This window comes from Punica granatum, chromosome 3, assembly GCF_007655135.1.
Source record: "Punica granatum isolate Tunisia-2019 chromosome 3, ASM765513v2, whole genome shotgun sequence".
Taxonomy (NCBI): Eukaryota; Viridiplantae; Streptophyta; class Magnoliopsida; order Myrtales; family Lythraceae; genus Punica; species Punica granatum.
In genome coordinates, this window is record NC_045129.1 from 14,384,828 (window position 1) to 14,401,945 (window position 17,118).

The 17,118-nt window shown below is 44.6% G+C and overlaps 1 protein-coding gene across 1 annotated transcript; it reads right to left on the reverse strand.

Annotated features, from left to right (window-relative positions):
- Positions 1-15,932: 15,932 nt before the first annotated feature.
- Positions 15,933-16,760, reverse strand: LOC116200413. The gene is made up of 2 exons (XM_031531258.1): positions 16,571-16,760; positions 15,933-16,324 (listed from the first exon to the last, which is right to left on the reverse strand). The coding sequence occupies exons 1-2, from the start codon at positions 16,758-16,760 to the stop codon at positions 15,933-15,935; spliced, it is 582 nt and encodes a 193-aa protein (XP_031387118.1).
- Between the last annotated feature and the right edge of the window lie 358 nt (positions 16,761-17,118).

Sequence of the window (17,118 nt, forward strand, 5' to 3'; positions counted from 1 at the left end):
TAGCGAAAAAAACTTTTTAGACCATCATAAAATATTTGTAAAACATTTTGGACCACCGGTGCAATTTACCCTATATTTTATTCCCATTTCAAGCCCACCAGTCGATCAATCCAGAGCTTAGTATGAAGTCCAACCATTAATTTGTCTATAAAAATCATAGAAGTCATCACAACCATGCAAAGATCGATGATGATCGTAATTCTCATGGCCGAAATAGTGACACGTCTCTTTTCATCTTTTATGTGAAGGTAGTACTTTATGGATAAACACCACATGATGAGAAAGTTGGTGGTTATCCTTTTATCTAAGGCAATTCACTGTCTTACACTTAAGACCTGTAATAATGACTATGCTGAAGCCTATTGGTCCAAAAAGAGAAAAAAAAAAAACTCATTTAAACTTCAAGGGATGAATATAATGGCTTGTTGAAGGATACTTTCCACTGGTGTTCCATGAGAGCACACTGATCTGCTCAACATTTTAACATCGGGGGGGGGGGGGGGGGGGGGGGGGGGGGGGGGACAGAGAATCCACCAAGGTCCATCTAAGCCCAGTGGCCTCTACTCATAGTACCTGTAAATGATGGGCCCCATATATGAGAGACAGCATTGCTAGGTGCAAGAAGCGGCCTGAAGGTGTATCCTACCCAGAAAAAGAGATGGCAAGCACATCACTTAATATGATAACAAAGGTTTCTAATAGTAAATAATCCAAACAATGATTAGTTAAAAGTACAAAATGAGAGGTATGGTTACTCTTACTCACTTGCGAGGAACAGAAAGAATTCTCCCACCATTCGGCCTCCACGCAAAAACCATTTTGTATAATGATTCCATTCCATTTGCCATTCCACTTCGTTTGATATAAAACAATGCCTAAGAGTTTATTGGAACGGATATTCTTTAAAAGAAAAAGGACTGCAAAGCTAAAGTGTTCATGCACCTTTGCAAATGATCAAGACTCGACAATATAAATGAGAGAAAGTAGGGAGCAAAGGCAAGTACCTTCTCGATATCATGATTGTGCAATACTAAAGGAGCAATGGCAAACAAACTGAGGCAGAAGCATTTGATTATGCATGCTTTAAAAGTGGAGGTAATGTATGCCCATCTCCACTTTCTCGATTCCATTAGATGATGAATTTTCTTGCACCCATCAATTTTATGGGATTCTCAGCAGAAGAAGAAACAATTTTTTCATTGTTAATAGTGCAAAATACACATAGGAGATAAGTTGACGTAGATGGTGGGATTACTTGAGTAAAGAACGACAATCAAATGAAGGTTAGAAAAGTAAAATCACAAACAACAATCGCCCATTTTCTTACCCCTCTCCTTCCCCTATGTACTCTCTCCCCTTTGTCTTGTCCTCTCTTTCCCTCTTCTCTCCTTACTCTCTCTCTCTTATTTTTTCTCAGCAGCCTAAATATCATATAGCATATCTTCTTTTCTAAACTCTCGTTATATTTTATGATTTATTTCTTTTCCTTAGTTACATACTAATTAATATTTTTGAATAAGGTTTTTCATTCTTAATGAATAAATCTATTCACGTATGTTTTTATTTATTTATTTATTTAGCGTTTTAGCGCTTAGCGGGAGTTTGTTAGTCCCACACTCCCTTTTATCATATTGCTCATATTAAGAATGCTTCAATTATTAAGAACCATTGATTATTGATTAATTTGGACAAGTTATAGACAAGAAACTGCTCACTAACCTCTCTTTCCACTCACATCTCCTATTTTTGCTCTCCTCCCATCTCTCCTTTCTACTTTGGTCGTTTCTTTATTCATAAGAGAAGAAAATATAGTTAGCAATTTATATTTTCTTTTTTATATTAGAAGTCATTATATTATTCTAATTAATATCTAAATTAAATTTTCAATTAAGTGAGGTAATATGGCTAGCTATTATATTCTTAATTTGATAATTAAATATCAATTTTCATCTATTGATTCGCACATAGTGCTTCGAATCTGTTAATCGAATCGGAAAAACTTAAAAGTGAGAAACTTCTCAACTTTTTTGCAGTTGCTCGGGAGCATTATTGCACCAAGTAATCCATCGGCTTGGGCTGGATTTGATCAAAGCAAATGGCTTAGGTTTGAGTCCGTCAATGGACTTACCCTGGACGGAAAAGGTCAAATAGACGGTCAAGGTTCTGCATGGTGGCAATTGTGTGGGAAGGTCATTACACTATACCCATAATTTCAACCGTACCTAGGTTCAAAATTCACAATATGAAAATATATTTCACAAAACCAATGTGTATTGATTTAAGTATTTCGGCGCTTGTTCCCCTTAATCAAGGCCTCAGGTTCGAGTCTTGCATATAGAATAAATCCACACTGTGAGAGTTTTACCCATTTGTGGATCGATCTAACTCGAACTGAATTAGTCGTAGCCCATTGGGCTATCATAGGATGCACAGCTAAAAAAATATATATATTTCACAAATATCATATTCATGTATTAGCGGCATCTTTGCTATCATAATGAGCCATATTAACTCAATACTGTTGTTTCGACTTTGCAGAACCGTTGCACGAGACCAACTGTAAGTATAGGCCACTCTAGCTAATTTGCTTTTGCTAGCAACATTACATTGGCAGAAGCACTTATATGGCATAAATATTAACATTGTCCAATTGATGGGCAGGCATTGTCTTTTCATGCGACCAATAACCTTAAAGTCGACGGGTTGACCCACTTAAATAGCCAAAGAAACCACATCTCCATTGACGGAGCAGACACCGTTGTGCTGTCTAACCTCCACATCTCAGCCCCTGAAACAAGTCCTAACACAGACGGCGTTGATATTGCTAGTTCCAAGAACATCCAAATCCTGCATAGTAACATCGCGACCGGTACGGTAGACATGTCAACTACATATTTTTCCTCGAGCTATATGCAGTAATCCGAGTCTAGGGGTTCCAAGCGCTCTTCCCTGCAATTTTTTTGTGGAAAACACCTTTCTTTTGTATTCCGGATCTACCATGTAATCTTAAATAATTTGCAGGTGACGATTGTGTCGCTATTAACAGTGGGTCGTCCTTCATTAACATCACCGGTGTGACTTGCGGTCCTGGGCATGGTATTAGGTATATTCATTGAAAGCACTAAAAAATTGGAAATCTTATAAGTCTTCCAATGATGGTCAATGCAAAATTTCGTGATACTGGATTGTATGAGATGCTTCAGCGATTGTCTGTTGCAGTGTGGGAAGCTTGGGAAAGGGAGGAGCGTTCGAAACAGTGGAAGAAGTTCATGTGAAGGGTTGCACCTTCATAGGCACACAAAATGGAGCTCGGATCAAAACCTGGCAGGTATTCTGGAGAATTCCCATAATTGACACTAATTTATTAACAATAGATAATTTGCGGTTAATACGTTACGACTAGTTAATCTAAGGCATGTTGAGGATTCATTTATTTAGTTTTCTTCCTGTGTGCTCGACTACTAGGGAGGGTCAGGGTATGCAAGGAAAATTTCATTCGAGGACATCACTTTGATGGCATCTCAAAATCCCATTATAATCTCCCAGTTTTACAGTGACTCCGTGACAACATCCAGGCTCAATGGAACCATCTCCACAAATGTAAGAAACTTTGTCGCTCTCCACATGCATATAGATATGTTTACCGCATTGATAATATGTCTTGAATGACATGCCTCTTTCTTATTTTATAGGCAGCATGCCCAAGTACCTCACCTCCCTACTTTTCATCCGTGTTTTTCTTAGGATTTGAGTATTAGTCAGATTACGTTCACCGGGTTTCACGGGACATCAGCAACACCCAGTGCCATCACACTCAAGTGCAGCAGCCAGGGAGGTGGGTGCACTGGCCTGACCCTCGCCCACATCAACATTACCTCTTCCACTAGAGGAGAAACCTTCGCCACCTGCAGCAATGCTCATGGGACTTACACCGATTCCGTTCCTCGGGTCGATTGTCTTCTATCATGACCATCTCCACTAATTATGGGATTAGGAAAGTAAGATTGCATATCGTACCTATGTGGCTAGGCCTGTCAAAACCCCCAAAATAAAATCGATTTTCCCAAAACTTGTAATAAGAAAAGGGTGAGAGCCGAGTCGAAATTCCAAAGGAGGCTAAGGGGTTCTCTAAACCAATGAGCTAGCAAAAGTAACGAAAGGAGAATTTTGATAATGAAGAAACTACATTGCAACAAAAGAACAATTTAAAAGTGCAAGGGAGAGTGAGTAATCAATAACCTGGAACACGTATGACTTGAGTTCGAAAACCAACTAGCGGATAGTTGATCATAGAAGTATCATAATGTAAATTTCAGCAGCTAAGAGTCGAGTTCCCGCGACCGTAAGGAATCAACTAGTATCTAAATTCTAACTAGTCAAAACACCATCTAACTAGTAAGTTCATCAACTAGTTAACAAGGTATCGACCAATTCCTTAATTAACTAAGCAACGGCTTTAAGCACAAGGATGCCTTAACCCGAGCGATTAATCAATTCATCAATTAATTGACTCATCATATCATTCTATAACCAATTAAGGCAGCAACTGCCGTTTGTTCCTAATTAGTCTTGCTTCAAATCGATTTCTACAAATACCGTAGTAGTTGTCGATAAGCTAACTTACAAGTATCCTATTCACAACCATGAGAGAATACTTGTAATGATGACATCCAAGAATGAATAAGTGTTGAAATTGAAATATTAAAACATGCCCCTCACAACCAAACTGTGAGGTTTCCGTTCTCAAGTCAAACCAAACGAATTAGCCACACATGGCTATACAAGAATCCATGAAAACTGACGTTCCTTGGAGGAACACTCAGCAGCTACCCCCCTCTTTTCCAAGTTTCTTTTCGAAAACAAACTAAAAAATCCTAAACCAAGATGATCCTTAGGTTTATATATCTCCCTAAAAAATAGGAACCATAATGAACTTATCTTTAAAGATTTCCTTAAAACTCATGTGCGGATCCGAATTTGCTCTTGTCGGGGCCCGCATGCGTGTGCTATCACACGGCTTGGGAGTGTCCACCTTCCCGAGAATGTATGATGGACACGCGTGAGAAGGAGTCACCACTTACCATTTTACGACCCAATGATCGAGGGTCGGTAAGTTACCCGGGTCTAGGGGTACGAGGTACATCTAATTACTAAGGCATATAGTCTGCGGAACCCGAGGTTCCAAATTCGAGAGTTCTATTACCTGCGGGCCTATATCCCGCACGCCATGTCGGTACTCTAGCTTGCTAGGCTTTCCATTTTTATTTTATTACCGCTTAATTTAGTTCCGCTCATCTTAGGCGTTTTGACACCGTAAACCGAAAACAAGCGATTACCTCGAGTCACAAAGCCATGAGGAAAGCAAATATTCTGGTCGGGGGATCGGTCCACCGTCCTCGCATTTCGTTTAACTGGACCGTGAAGGCCGGTACGCCGTACGGACTGGCCCTTAGACCTGTACGATTTTGTTTACATAGATGGTTCATAACTCGATTCAACCGGCTCTATCTCTCGAAACCGTTCGCTTGCCAACCGGGGTCCTTACAAATGAATACACAGATAAATCCTTGCACTATTCACTCAAGATAAAGTAAAATATACAAATTACAACACATGGACCTAGTTAATTTGCATTCGGTCATTATTCTACTCGTGCTCACCGTGTGATTTGGAAAATACCAAAAATGAAATTAAGTTGCGCGCTCGGTGTATGGGGGCATTGGACCCCGTGATTAATAGTTGGGACGTTAGATCCCATGTGCATTACGTCCTAGGAATTCGGGTGCGACTTGCATAACAAACAAGTGCGAAAATGTAAAAAATAAGCATAGATAAGCAGAACAAGGGGGTTCGTTATTGCCGAATTTACGTGAATTAACCGATTATTAACCGGGGTATCTTGACATGCAAATCTTACCCTAAAGCAAACGAACACACGTAGGGTGTAAATCGATCAAGGATCGCCCCGAGAGGGTATTTTGTATTTGGCATTATTTTCAAAGAACTGACAGATGTGATGTTTGTAGTCTAATCTTGTGTTTGTGGGTTGCTTTTATGATTGTTCTGTATTGCGCCACTGTGGTTGTTACGGTTATTGCAGAACATGAATTTCCCCCGTAAACCCTAGAACCTAGTGTCTGACCCACTATTGCCCATTTTATCTTAAACTAAGTACACAATTAGTCTGATATTTGTATTTTGAGCCCAAATAGCCGTTCTAACTACCCAAGACTATGCTATGATAACAAAAACTCATCGGTCAGATAGAGAGGGCTACGTAGATGAACCTGGGCCTAGAAAGGTAGCCCGTCCCTACCCTAGTACCGTAGTGTTTCTCTTATCCTAACCCTAGGGATGCCGCTAAACTGAAAATAGACGTTTTTGCCCTTGTAGTGAAAGTTATATTTAGAAAAGAGAGACTACGCGATGCGGGCCGCCTTGGCCTGTGACCGGCGTCGATCGATTCCCTGGATCTTCCAGGGTTGTACGGGAACCCCGAAAGAGCCAAATAAACAGTCAGTCTATCCTGAAGTGATCTAAAAAGGACTTCCACGCCTCGACTTGAGTTACCTGGAGTCAGGTGAAACCTCGAGTCAAGACGTGTAAGTCCTTCCTAGACATCCATGCCACAACGAACCACGTGTCTTGGTTTTTTTTTTTTCTTTTGTAAAATTGCGAGTTTTGAGAAGGACACCAGCGCATGTTTGCAACCTATCGACGCGTGTTACCGGTTAATTACCAATTCGTGCAAAGTTATTAGGGCTAAGTGAGTTAATTAATCGTATGAACATCCCGATTACCCCATAAGTGGAATTATTGATTACATTAATTAAAATTTGCCAAATGCTTTGAATCTGCGGGTTTCAGGCCACCAAGCCGACCATTGATGGACCGTCCGATACGAGCCCTAATTCCCGACCGTCTTGAAATTTAAAAATTAACTTTAAGCCGAGTTTGCATGATTAAACCGATTCATGTGAGGTTTTCGGTTAAAACGATAAAGAAACACGTCTAAATACGGAGCAAGAATGCACGATCACATCAAACACGATAAACATACATATTTTACATAGTCGGTGCCACCATGATCACAAGAAAGCGCATACAAGCATACACAAACATAATATTAACAGAATCAATAAAACAGCATCGACTCATGAAAGCGGAAAAACATAAAAAGAGTACGTATTATCATGTTATATACGCATAACGAACGAGACAAAAGCGTAATAAATGAGGACATGCATGTCGTCGGCCGGACATCCAAGTAGGAAGGGTTGGACATCTTTAGAAAATGTCCAAGGATTGAATTGAACAATTTCAAAAGAACAGGGACTGATTTGAAAATTTGGAAAACGTTTCAAGGACTGATTTGAATCTTGTGAAAATTCTGTGACTGACTGGAAAATATTAAAATGGCTCAGAACTTGACTGAAACGAGTTTGAGAGTTCGGGGGCTGATCTAAAAAAAAGTAAAAATGTCGCAGGGACCCAACTGAAACAACTTAAAAAGTTCTCGGAACTGATTTAAAAATTTCGGAAAAATTCAGGACTGCGTAAAAATTACTGAAAATGGCCCAGGACTTGTTTGAAACGGATTTAAAAGTTCAGGGGCTTATCTGAAAATGAAAAATGCTGCAGGGACCAAACTGAAACAACTTAAAAAGTTCCCGGGACTGATTCAAAGATTCTGAAAAAAATCAGGACTGCGTAAACATTACTGCAAATGGACCATGACTTGTTTGAAACGGATTTGAAAGTTCAGGGGCTGATCTAGAAAATGAAAAATGCCGCAGGGACCAAACTAAAACAACATAAAACGTTCCCGGGACTGATTCAAAAATTCTGGAAAAATTAAGGACTTCGTAAAAATTACTGAAAATGGCCCATGACTTGTTTGAAAAGGATTCAAAAGTTCAGGGGCTGATCTGGAAAATGAAAAATGCCGCACGGACCAAACGGAAACAACTTAAAAAGTTCCTGGGAATGGTTTTTAATCTTCCGAAAATTCTGTGGCCCAACTGAAAATATCGAAAATGGTCCAGGACTTATCTGAAACGAATTTGAAAGTTCAAGGGCTGATCCAAAAATGAAAAATACCGCAAGGACTGAACTGAGACAAATCAAAAAGTTTACAAAAAACGGGTTCAAAACAAATCCGCTCATCCACACGATCCACACACGTTCATTTCAAGTTGTCATCATCCAAGCAAGTATCAACATACAAAAAGGATGCCCAAAACCATGCCACAAAGTCGATGTTTATACCTAGTTCGGGAAGAAAAAGGGAATTCGAGAAGTCGGGTCCGGGCAGGCACTGGATCGGGTCGAGGCAGACCCGACTGGAGAAGAAAACGCCGGGGAAGAGAACGGTGGGTGCAGTTGGACAAAGGTGGGTTACGGCTTCGGTGGGCGAGTTCCTAGGGACGTCGAGAGACTCTTAACCAGTCTTGGAGCGGACCTGGAGTGGCTCGAACCTGTGCTGTTCCGAAAAGAAAAGAAGAACTCGTGAGAGCTTAAAGGGAAAGCCGGGAAAGAGGGGAAGACGTCAGGACAACTCAGGTGGCTCCACGGGACGGCTCCTTGCCTCGAGACGTTGTAGTACGCGGCTGAAGCTGGCTCGCTAGTCGGACGGGGCCTGGACTGCCTCACCTACGCCAAGAGCCCAGTGAGAGTCGGCGTTGAATCAAGTCGGCTGTACTGCTCCTGTACAGAGGGAGTTGGGGAAGAGTTGAAGGTTTTCGTTGGGTTGTGAGGTTCGGGACGAGCTAGGAGAGCGTGAGCTGAGGATTTTTTTTTTTTTAACCGAGAGAGAGCGAGAGAGCTGAGGGATAGACTGAGCTGCTGGTTTTTGAAGAAGTGAGCTAAGGGCCTTTTTTTCTTCGGTTCCTGGCAGTGACATGACCGGAAAGGAACAGAGAGGAGGCAGGTGTGCCAAGCTTGTGTGCAGAGTTCCCGGGGCAGAGGTCGCGTGTAGGAGTCGGGTTGGCCTTGTTCTGTCCCGCAGAGAAGATCGGAGATAGGAGAAGAAGGAAGGAGAAGGACAAGTTACAGGTCTCGGGCAGGGTATGGTAGAGAGGGAAAGAGGAAAGAAAAGAAAAAAGAAAAGAGAAGAGAAAGGTGGAAGAAAGCTTGCCAGTTCGGTCAGGGAGCAGGTTCGGCGCGGAAGAAAGGAAGAGAGAAGGAAGAGGAAGGGTGGCAGGCTCGGTCAAAAGGGTTGCAGGGGAAAGGAGGAAGAAAGAAAAGAAAAGAAAAGGAGAAAAAAAGAAAAAGAAGAGAATGGGTGGGAAGGAGGAAGAAGGCAGAGGGCAACAGTCAGAAGAGCTCTAACCTTTGATTGATTGATTTTTTTTTAAGATTTGAAATTGACGGCGTGTAAACCGTAAAATTCTCGTCTTTTCAATTGGATGTCAGAAAAATAATTCGAGACCGCCATCGTACTTAGAAAAAATCAAAAATCAAATGTTGTGCACAAAAATGTTTTTCGGCCTCGAGTTTTCGTCCAGAATTTTGAAAATTGGAATTGACGCACGTGAAATTCAAAAATGACCCATGGAGTATTTTTCTGGAAAATCATAAAATTGGTGTTAAATTAGGAAAATCCCTCATTTCCAAAAGTCGTAAATGCTGGAGCAATTAACCAAAAATACTTCCCTCATACGGGTGACAAAATGACGATTTTGCCCCTCTGGAACTGGTGGACCAAAATGGGGTGCTAACAGCTTGCCCCAATTTGATTGCGTGCTTAGGCAAAGGATGCAGCCAAATACTATGAGAAGCACCCCGTCTAGTCCCGATGACCGCTTCGGCCTCCCCTATAGCCGCTTGTTCTCCTGTTTTGGATGTATGGGAGAAAACTATGCGAGTGTGCAAGCCTGTTGTGAGGGGAAGATAGGGGAATCATGGCAAGGAAGCGAGAAAGTGTGAATTTGTAACTCAAAGCAGCAAATGCAGTGATGAAGCCCATAAACAGTAAATGTGCACACAAAGTCCGAAAAACAGTAAATGGGGACGCGAAGTCCAGAAAGCAGTAAATAAGGATGCGAAGTCCAAAAAGTAGTAAATGTGGACGCGAAGTCGAGAAAGCAGTAAACGGGGACGCGAAGTCCGGAAAGCAGTAAATGCGGACGCGAAGTCCGGAAAGCAGTAAATGCGGATGCGAAGTCTGAAAAGCAGTAAATGCGGATGCAAAGTCTGAAAAGCAGTAAATGCGGACGCGAAGTCCGGAAAGCAGTAAATGTGGACGCGAAGTTCGAAAAGCAGTTAATGCGGACGCGAAGTCCGAAAAACAGTAAATGTGGACGCGAAGTTCGAAAAGCAGGAAATGCAGACGCAAAATTCGAAAAGCAGTAAATGTGAATGCAAAGTCCGTGGACGCGAAGTCCGTGGACTCGAAGTCTAGAAAGCAGTAAACGTGGATGCGAATTCCGAAAAGCAGTAAATGTGGACGCGAAGTCCAGAAAGCAGTAAACATAAACGCGAAGTCCACGGACGCGAAGTCTAGAAAACAGTAAACGGAGACGCGAAGTCCGAGAAGCAGTAAACGCGGACGCGAAATTCGAAAAGCAGTAAATGTGGACGCGAAATCCTGAAAACAGTAAATGCAAACACGAAATCCGAAAAGCGGTAAACATGGACGCGAAGTCCAAGAAGCAGTAAACGCGGACACGAAATCCAGAAAGCAGTAAATGTGGATGCGAAGTCCGGAAAGTAGTAAATGTAGGCATGGTGTGAAAGTGCAAGGAATGTAGAAGCAACGACTAATGTTAGGGAATGGCACGGGGTGCCGGAAAGGGGAGATTCTGATTCGTTGGATTTGAATTCAGATTATGCTTTTGACGGCACAATGGTAGGCAATGTTCGTCGCTCGTCGCATGATTAAACATTGTGTCTCCTTGAGGGCCATCCGCTCGGGTTGGGATTGCGTCCTGTCGCATGAGGCGGACATGAGTTCCTAAGAAAGAGACACCTTTCGAGATCCGTATGCTTACACCTGCACACTGGGAATGTCGGCTAGCGGTCGTTGTCAGTTACGCAATACTGCTGGAATTACGATGGGCAAAGGAAATCTATGTAGTGATGCTTCAGGAATCTGAACTTGATGGCCATTTGAGGGGTGGTCGTGTCCCCAAACTAATGCTTGACTGAAAGAAAGACTTTTTGCAGAATGGGGCATGGCCCGCAGAGTTTTGAGTAATGGTAAAGGGAAGGATCTTTAGGATCCTCCAAATCAATGATACGATGATTCGACCCAATTTCGAAGCGTGTCTCGAGCCTGGAGAGTCGAAGAGAGTTCGCTTGCGTTGAGAACTGCCTAACCACTACTAGCTGTAGCTTCACGCGAAGTGCCGCTGTTCTTTTATGGTCGAGCCAACAATTGCCCCTAATTTTTGCCTAAGCCGCAAGACGCGTGACTGCCTAGCGAGGTATTTTATTTGACTTTTCTCACGTAAATGCTCACCTTTTGCTACGACCGCCCATGTTTGGGTCCGATCGCACCTCTCGGCTCCTCTAACTTTTGCCTAGACCGCCATTTGTGGGTTTCCAGCCTAGCGAGGAATTGATTTATGCTTTCATTTTGCCATGGCTCCCCTTTGCGGGATTTTAAACCGTGCCCCTCTTTCCCTAACTTTTGCCTAGGCCGCCTCGAGGAGGTTTTCGATCTAGCGGGAAAAATTATTCTTTTTCTCTCAGAAGTATTCTTAGACGAGAAGGATTGAATGGAAAGGGCTCGTGCTTAGATAACAGAAAATGTGCTGAGGTGAAACAACGCGGAGCCCGGAGAAAACAGAAGAAGATAAGGGTCTGGAGTATGGCCTGAAGCTTGAGGGAACACGAAGAGACTGTCGGATGACAAAGAGGGCTATCAGGGGTAGTACTTCTTGAGGGCGTCGGTGTTGACCGGGAGCGCGCTTTCAGTCCCATCCATGTCGCTTAAGATAATTGCCCCTCCGAAGAAGATTTCCTTGACGACGAAAGGCCCATCATAGTTGTACGCGAACTTGCCCCGGAAGTCAGGCGCAATGTGCAGGACCTTTTGTAGGACGAGGTCACCAGGGCAGAACTCGCAGTGACGAACCCTTGCATTAAACGCTCGAGCCATTCTTTGTTGGTAGTATTGGCCGTGGCAAAGCGCTGTTAGCTTCTTTTCGTCGATGAGATTGAGCTGTTCGTAGCGCTATTTCACCCATTCTGCTTCTTCTAGTTTGGACTCGACGGGAACCCTCATGGAGGGAATCTCCACTTCGATTGGGAGGACTGCTTCCATGCCGTAGACCAAGGAGTACGGAGTTGCCCCGGTTGAAGTGCGGATAGATGTTCGGTATGCTAAGAGTACGAAAAGGAGCATCTCGTGCTAATCCTTGTAGGTCACCTTCATTTGGGGACGGTATGGCGTGGAGTTACGATGGTGCATTTTGAATTGCTCGCAGAGCTCGTCGATGATCTTGTTGTTCAGGTTCTTGGCATTGTCGGTGATGATTGTCTCAGGGACTCCGTATCGGGTGATGATTTCGCGTTTAAGGAAACGTGCCACAGCATTTGTAGTGACTGAAGCGAGTGTTATGGCCTTGATCCACTTGGTGAAGTAATCGATTGCCACCAAAATGAACAGATGTCCGTTGGAGGCTTTGGGATTGATAGGGCCGATCACATCGATGCCCCATATTGAAAAGGGCCACGAGGCCGCCATCAGGTGTAGCTCATTGGGGGGTGCTTTGATTTGGTCGGCGTAGACCTGGCACGAGTGGATCAGAAGAAACCCAGACGCATGAGTTTCTTGGAGAGCATAAGCCCGCTCATGTGGGGTCAGCAGCTCCCCTCGTGTATCTCTCCCATGAGGCGTTGTGCCACGTTTTCGTCGATACACTGGAGTAGTGTGGAGTCGAAGGAACGGCTATAGAGAGTCTCTCCGCTCAGGAAGTAATGCTCTGCTAGTCGCCGGAGTGTTTTCCGATCCCAACAATTGGCGAATGCCGGGCATAAGCCGGTTCGTAGAAAATTTTTGATGTCTTCATACCATGGTTGTTCATCGGTCGTCTCGATTACGTCGCAGTGAGCAGGGCCTTTAGCAATCTCGATCTCTAGTGGCTCGATGAGGTTTTTTTTTGTGATGCTCACCATTGATGCGAATGTTGCAAGTGCGTCTGCAAACTGGTTCTTGATGCACAGCATGTATGTGAACGAGATTTTCTCAAAGTTCTCTGCTAACTTCTCAAGATACTCGTGGTATGGTACTAGCTTCGCATCCTTCGTCTTCTATTGTCCCAATGTTTGGAAGATTGTGAGCATTGAATCCTCGAACACCTCTAGCTCCTTCACCTTTAAATCGATCGCCGCCTGCAGGCCAAGGATGCATGCCTCGTATTCGGCCATGTTGTTGGTGCAGGGAAAACCGACTTTTGCTGCAATAGGATAATAGCGTCCGTCCGGGGATATCAGCACTGCGCCGATAACATAACCGGTGGAATTCACTACACCGTCGAAGTACATCTTTCACGCGGTCCCATTCTTTTCCCCGTCCACTTGGAGGATCCCTTCGTCTGAAAAGTCGAAATTGATCGGTGTGTCGTCCTCAATCGAGAACTCCACCAAATGGTCTGCAATTACTTGCCCCTTGACTGATGTGCAGGGCACGTACTCGATGTTGTACTCCGTCAACTGACAGCGCCACTTTGCAATGTTCCTCATGGAGGATGGGCTACCAAGTAGATATTTTAGGGGATACGCTTTCAACAGCAAGTCGATAGTGTGGTAGAGAGTGTACTGTCGAAGTTTCTGCATGACCCACACCAGTGCGTAACACATCTTCTCAATCTTTGAGTAATTGGATTCCCCTTCAGTAAACTTCTTGCTCAAGTAGTAAATGGCATGTTCTGCGCACGTGGACTCATCCTCTTGCCCTAACATGCACCCCAAGGATTGTCGGTGCACTGTCAGGTAAACAATGAGATGTCGACCCGGTGTAGGCGGGACCAACACCGGCAACTGAACTAAGTATGCCTTGATATCGTCAAAGGCCTTCTGACATTCATCGTCTCACTCAATCGCTGCATTTTTACAAAGCAGGCGGAAGAGGGGTTGACACTTGTCTGTCAGGTTCGCGATGAAGCACGCGATGTAGTTCAGTCGCCCCAAGAAGCTCCGTACCTCGCGCACTATCGAAGGCGGAGGTAGCTCCCTGATTGCCTTCACCTTGTCAGAATCGACCTCAATGCCTCGTTCACTAATCACAAATCCTAGTAGTTTCCCAAACTTTGCACCAAATGTGCACTTCTCCGGGTTGAGCCTAAGGTTGTACTTCTTGAGACGTTCGAAGAGACGCTTCAGATTAACGAGGTGATCCTCTCCCTCCTTGGACTTGGCGATCATGTCGTCGACGTAGACCTCAATCTCCTTATGCATCATGTCGTGGAAGAGCGTGACCATTGCCCGTTGGTAAGTTGCCCCTGCATTTTTTAGACCAAAGGGCATGACCTTGTAGCAGAATGTCCCCCCTATATCGTGATGAAAGTCGTTTTGATCTTGTCCTCCTTAGCCATCCGAATTTGGTATAACCAGAAAAACCATCAATAAAGGAGAACTGAGTATGGTGCGCAGTGTTGTCGACCAAGACGTCGATGTGGGGCAGAGGGAAGTTGTCTTTAGGACTAGCCTTGTTGAGGTCCCTGTAGTTGACGCAAACCCTGACCCTTTTGTCCTTCTTCTCCACGGGCACAGTGTTTGCCACTCATTTGGAGTAATTGCAAACTTCTAAGAATCCCACATTTATCTACTTGACGACCTTCTCCTTAATGTGGCATTTATCTGCCGCCGTAGGTGTTGTTGTTTAGGCGGGAGGTTTTCTATATCGAGTGGGAGAAAGTGCTTGACTATCGATGGATCTAGGCCCGGCATGTCAGCGTAGGACCAGGCGAAGACCTCTTGGTACTCCTTCAGGAAATCAATCATCCGGGCTCGTTGTATTGGGTCGAGGCTCGTCCCGATCTTTAGCGTACGGGGTTCCTCTTCGGTGCCCACATTGACATCTTCTATCGGCTCGATTGGGGTGAGCTGACGGTTCTCGAGGCGGTGTAAACTCTCCTTTATCTCAGGCACTCGATCGTCCTCGTCGAGCCCTTTCCTGAAGTATATGGGTTGGGGCTCTTCGATGAGTTCTTCGGATGAGTTCGAATCGACGCATCGAAAATTTGGATTTAAGTAGAGCTTGGAAATTTAAACGAGTCACCTTAGAAATTTATAAAGTGCTGCGAATGAGTAATAAAGAAGAGGATGAGGGAGACGCAGAAATTCAAAAAATGCATGTAGGGATTTCATTGAACATGGGAATATTGATGTCATAACAAAAACCCATCTTCCGTCATGTGGCTTATGAATTTGCCGACACGCGGGAAACATCATCTACAAAGATGGCCTTACAAATCGGCGATTACAGCCGAGTAGCGCGGGATTGAAGTCCAGTTATTGAGCTTCTCATTCTCCTATGCGGGGCGGATGTAGACCCCTGAAGAAGTCTCCTCGGTGACGGCGTATATGGCTGGCAGATCGACAGGTGCGTCGTCTGAATTCGATGAAGGGCCGTCAAGAGTACCTCCGACGACGTGCTGCGGTCCCAAAAAAAAGTGGGAGAGTGACGGAACTGGGATGCCCCTGTTGATCTTCCCATAATGTGTTGTGAGACGATGGAGGTGCTTGCCTCTGCGGATCTCAATAATCTCGTTTTAGGAAGGGTGAAAAACGAGTCCCCTCCTGTTCTTGTACTCTTCGATCTCGATTGGGCGGTTGATCCCTTGCCCATGTGCTTCGAGCCAGGAACTCGGGATGTAGTTGTGGCGCAACAAGACCTTCCCCACCATGCGGTCGGCGTGGGACGGACCGACCTTTCTGTAGTCTCGGATGACAGAGATGGTGTCGAACGAGTGGAAATGGAGGTTCTAATCGTCCCCAATACTGATGTAGGGGACGGTCGTCTCCTTATAAATCGCATAATCCTCCTCACCTTTGACCGTGATGAGTCGCTCCTCAACGATGAACTTAAGCTTCTGGTGCAAGGTGGAGGGGACTGCGCCCGCTAAATGGATCCACGACCTCCCGAGTAGCAAGCTGAAGGCATTCGGGATGTCGATGACCTGGAAAGTGATGTTAAATGAGCATGGACCTACATTGATTAGAAGGTCGATCTCTCTGTTCACTTCCCTCTGTGAGCCATCGAAGGCTCGAACCGTTGTCTTGCTCGGACGAATACAATTCAAATCCACGTTCATCTGCTTCAGGGTGGAAACAAGGCATACATTGAGAGTCAAACCGTTGTCAATCATGACCCAACCTATCACGAAGTTATTGCACTTATAGACGATGTGCAACGCCCACGAATGCGCATACCCTTCGGAGGGAAGTTCGTCATCCGAGAACGAAATGTTGTTGGAGAAGATTAAGCCAACGGTTTATTCAATGCGATCTGGAGCTGTCTCCTTGGGGATTCTGTGTCGCTGTCAGGTTCTTCAAGAGCACTTCACGATGTGGCTTTGAACTCAAGAAGAGGGGAGTAGTGAAATGTGAGCTGAAGACTTGCCCATTTGTTCAACAACCTTGTACTCGCTTGCCTTGATAATCTTTATGAAAGCCTCGACTTCCTTCTCGGTCACCTTCTTATAGGGGATCGGTGTAGCTTCCGGGGCGATTCCTAACGCCGCAGTAGGAGCCTTCCCTCTGTTCACAGCCTCCGGATTTTCGTATACCCGACCCGAGCGCGTCACACCCATGACGCTGAATTGATGCTCGAGGTTCCTGACACTCCCTTCGTAGGTCTACGGGACCTTGCTATCTTGATATAGCTCTCGTACGGGAACTTCTATCACAAATGGGATGGGCGTGGCATCGAACTCTGCATACCCTACAACGGTTTCCAAGGGAACATATTCGATTATGAATGGGGCGGAGGCCTCCTGTTCGGTCTCGTACTCCCCTATGGCGCAAACACTGGTCATGTTAATGTTGGGTCTCGAGCTTGACCCGTGATCGATGAGAGGATTGGCTTGCACGTTTGGGGGCCTGACGGCGTTGAACCTAAGTTGCTTGTCATCAATCATCTGTTGGATTCTCTCCCGCAGCTTCCAACAG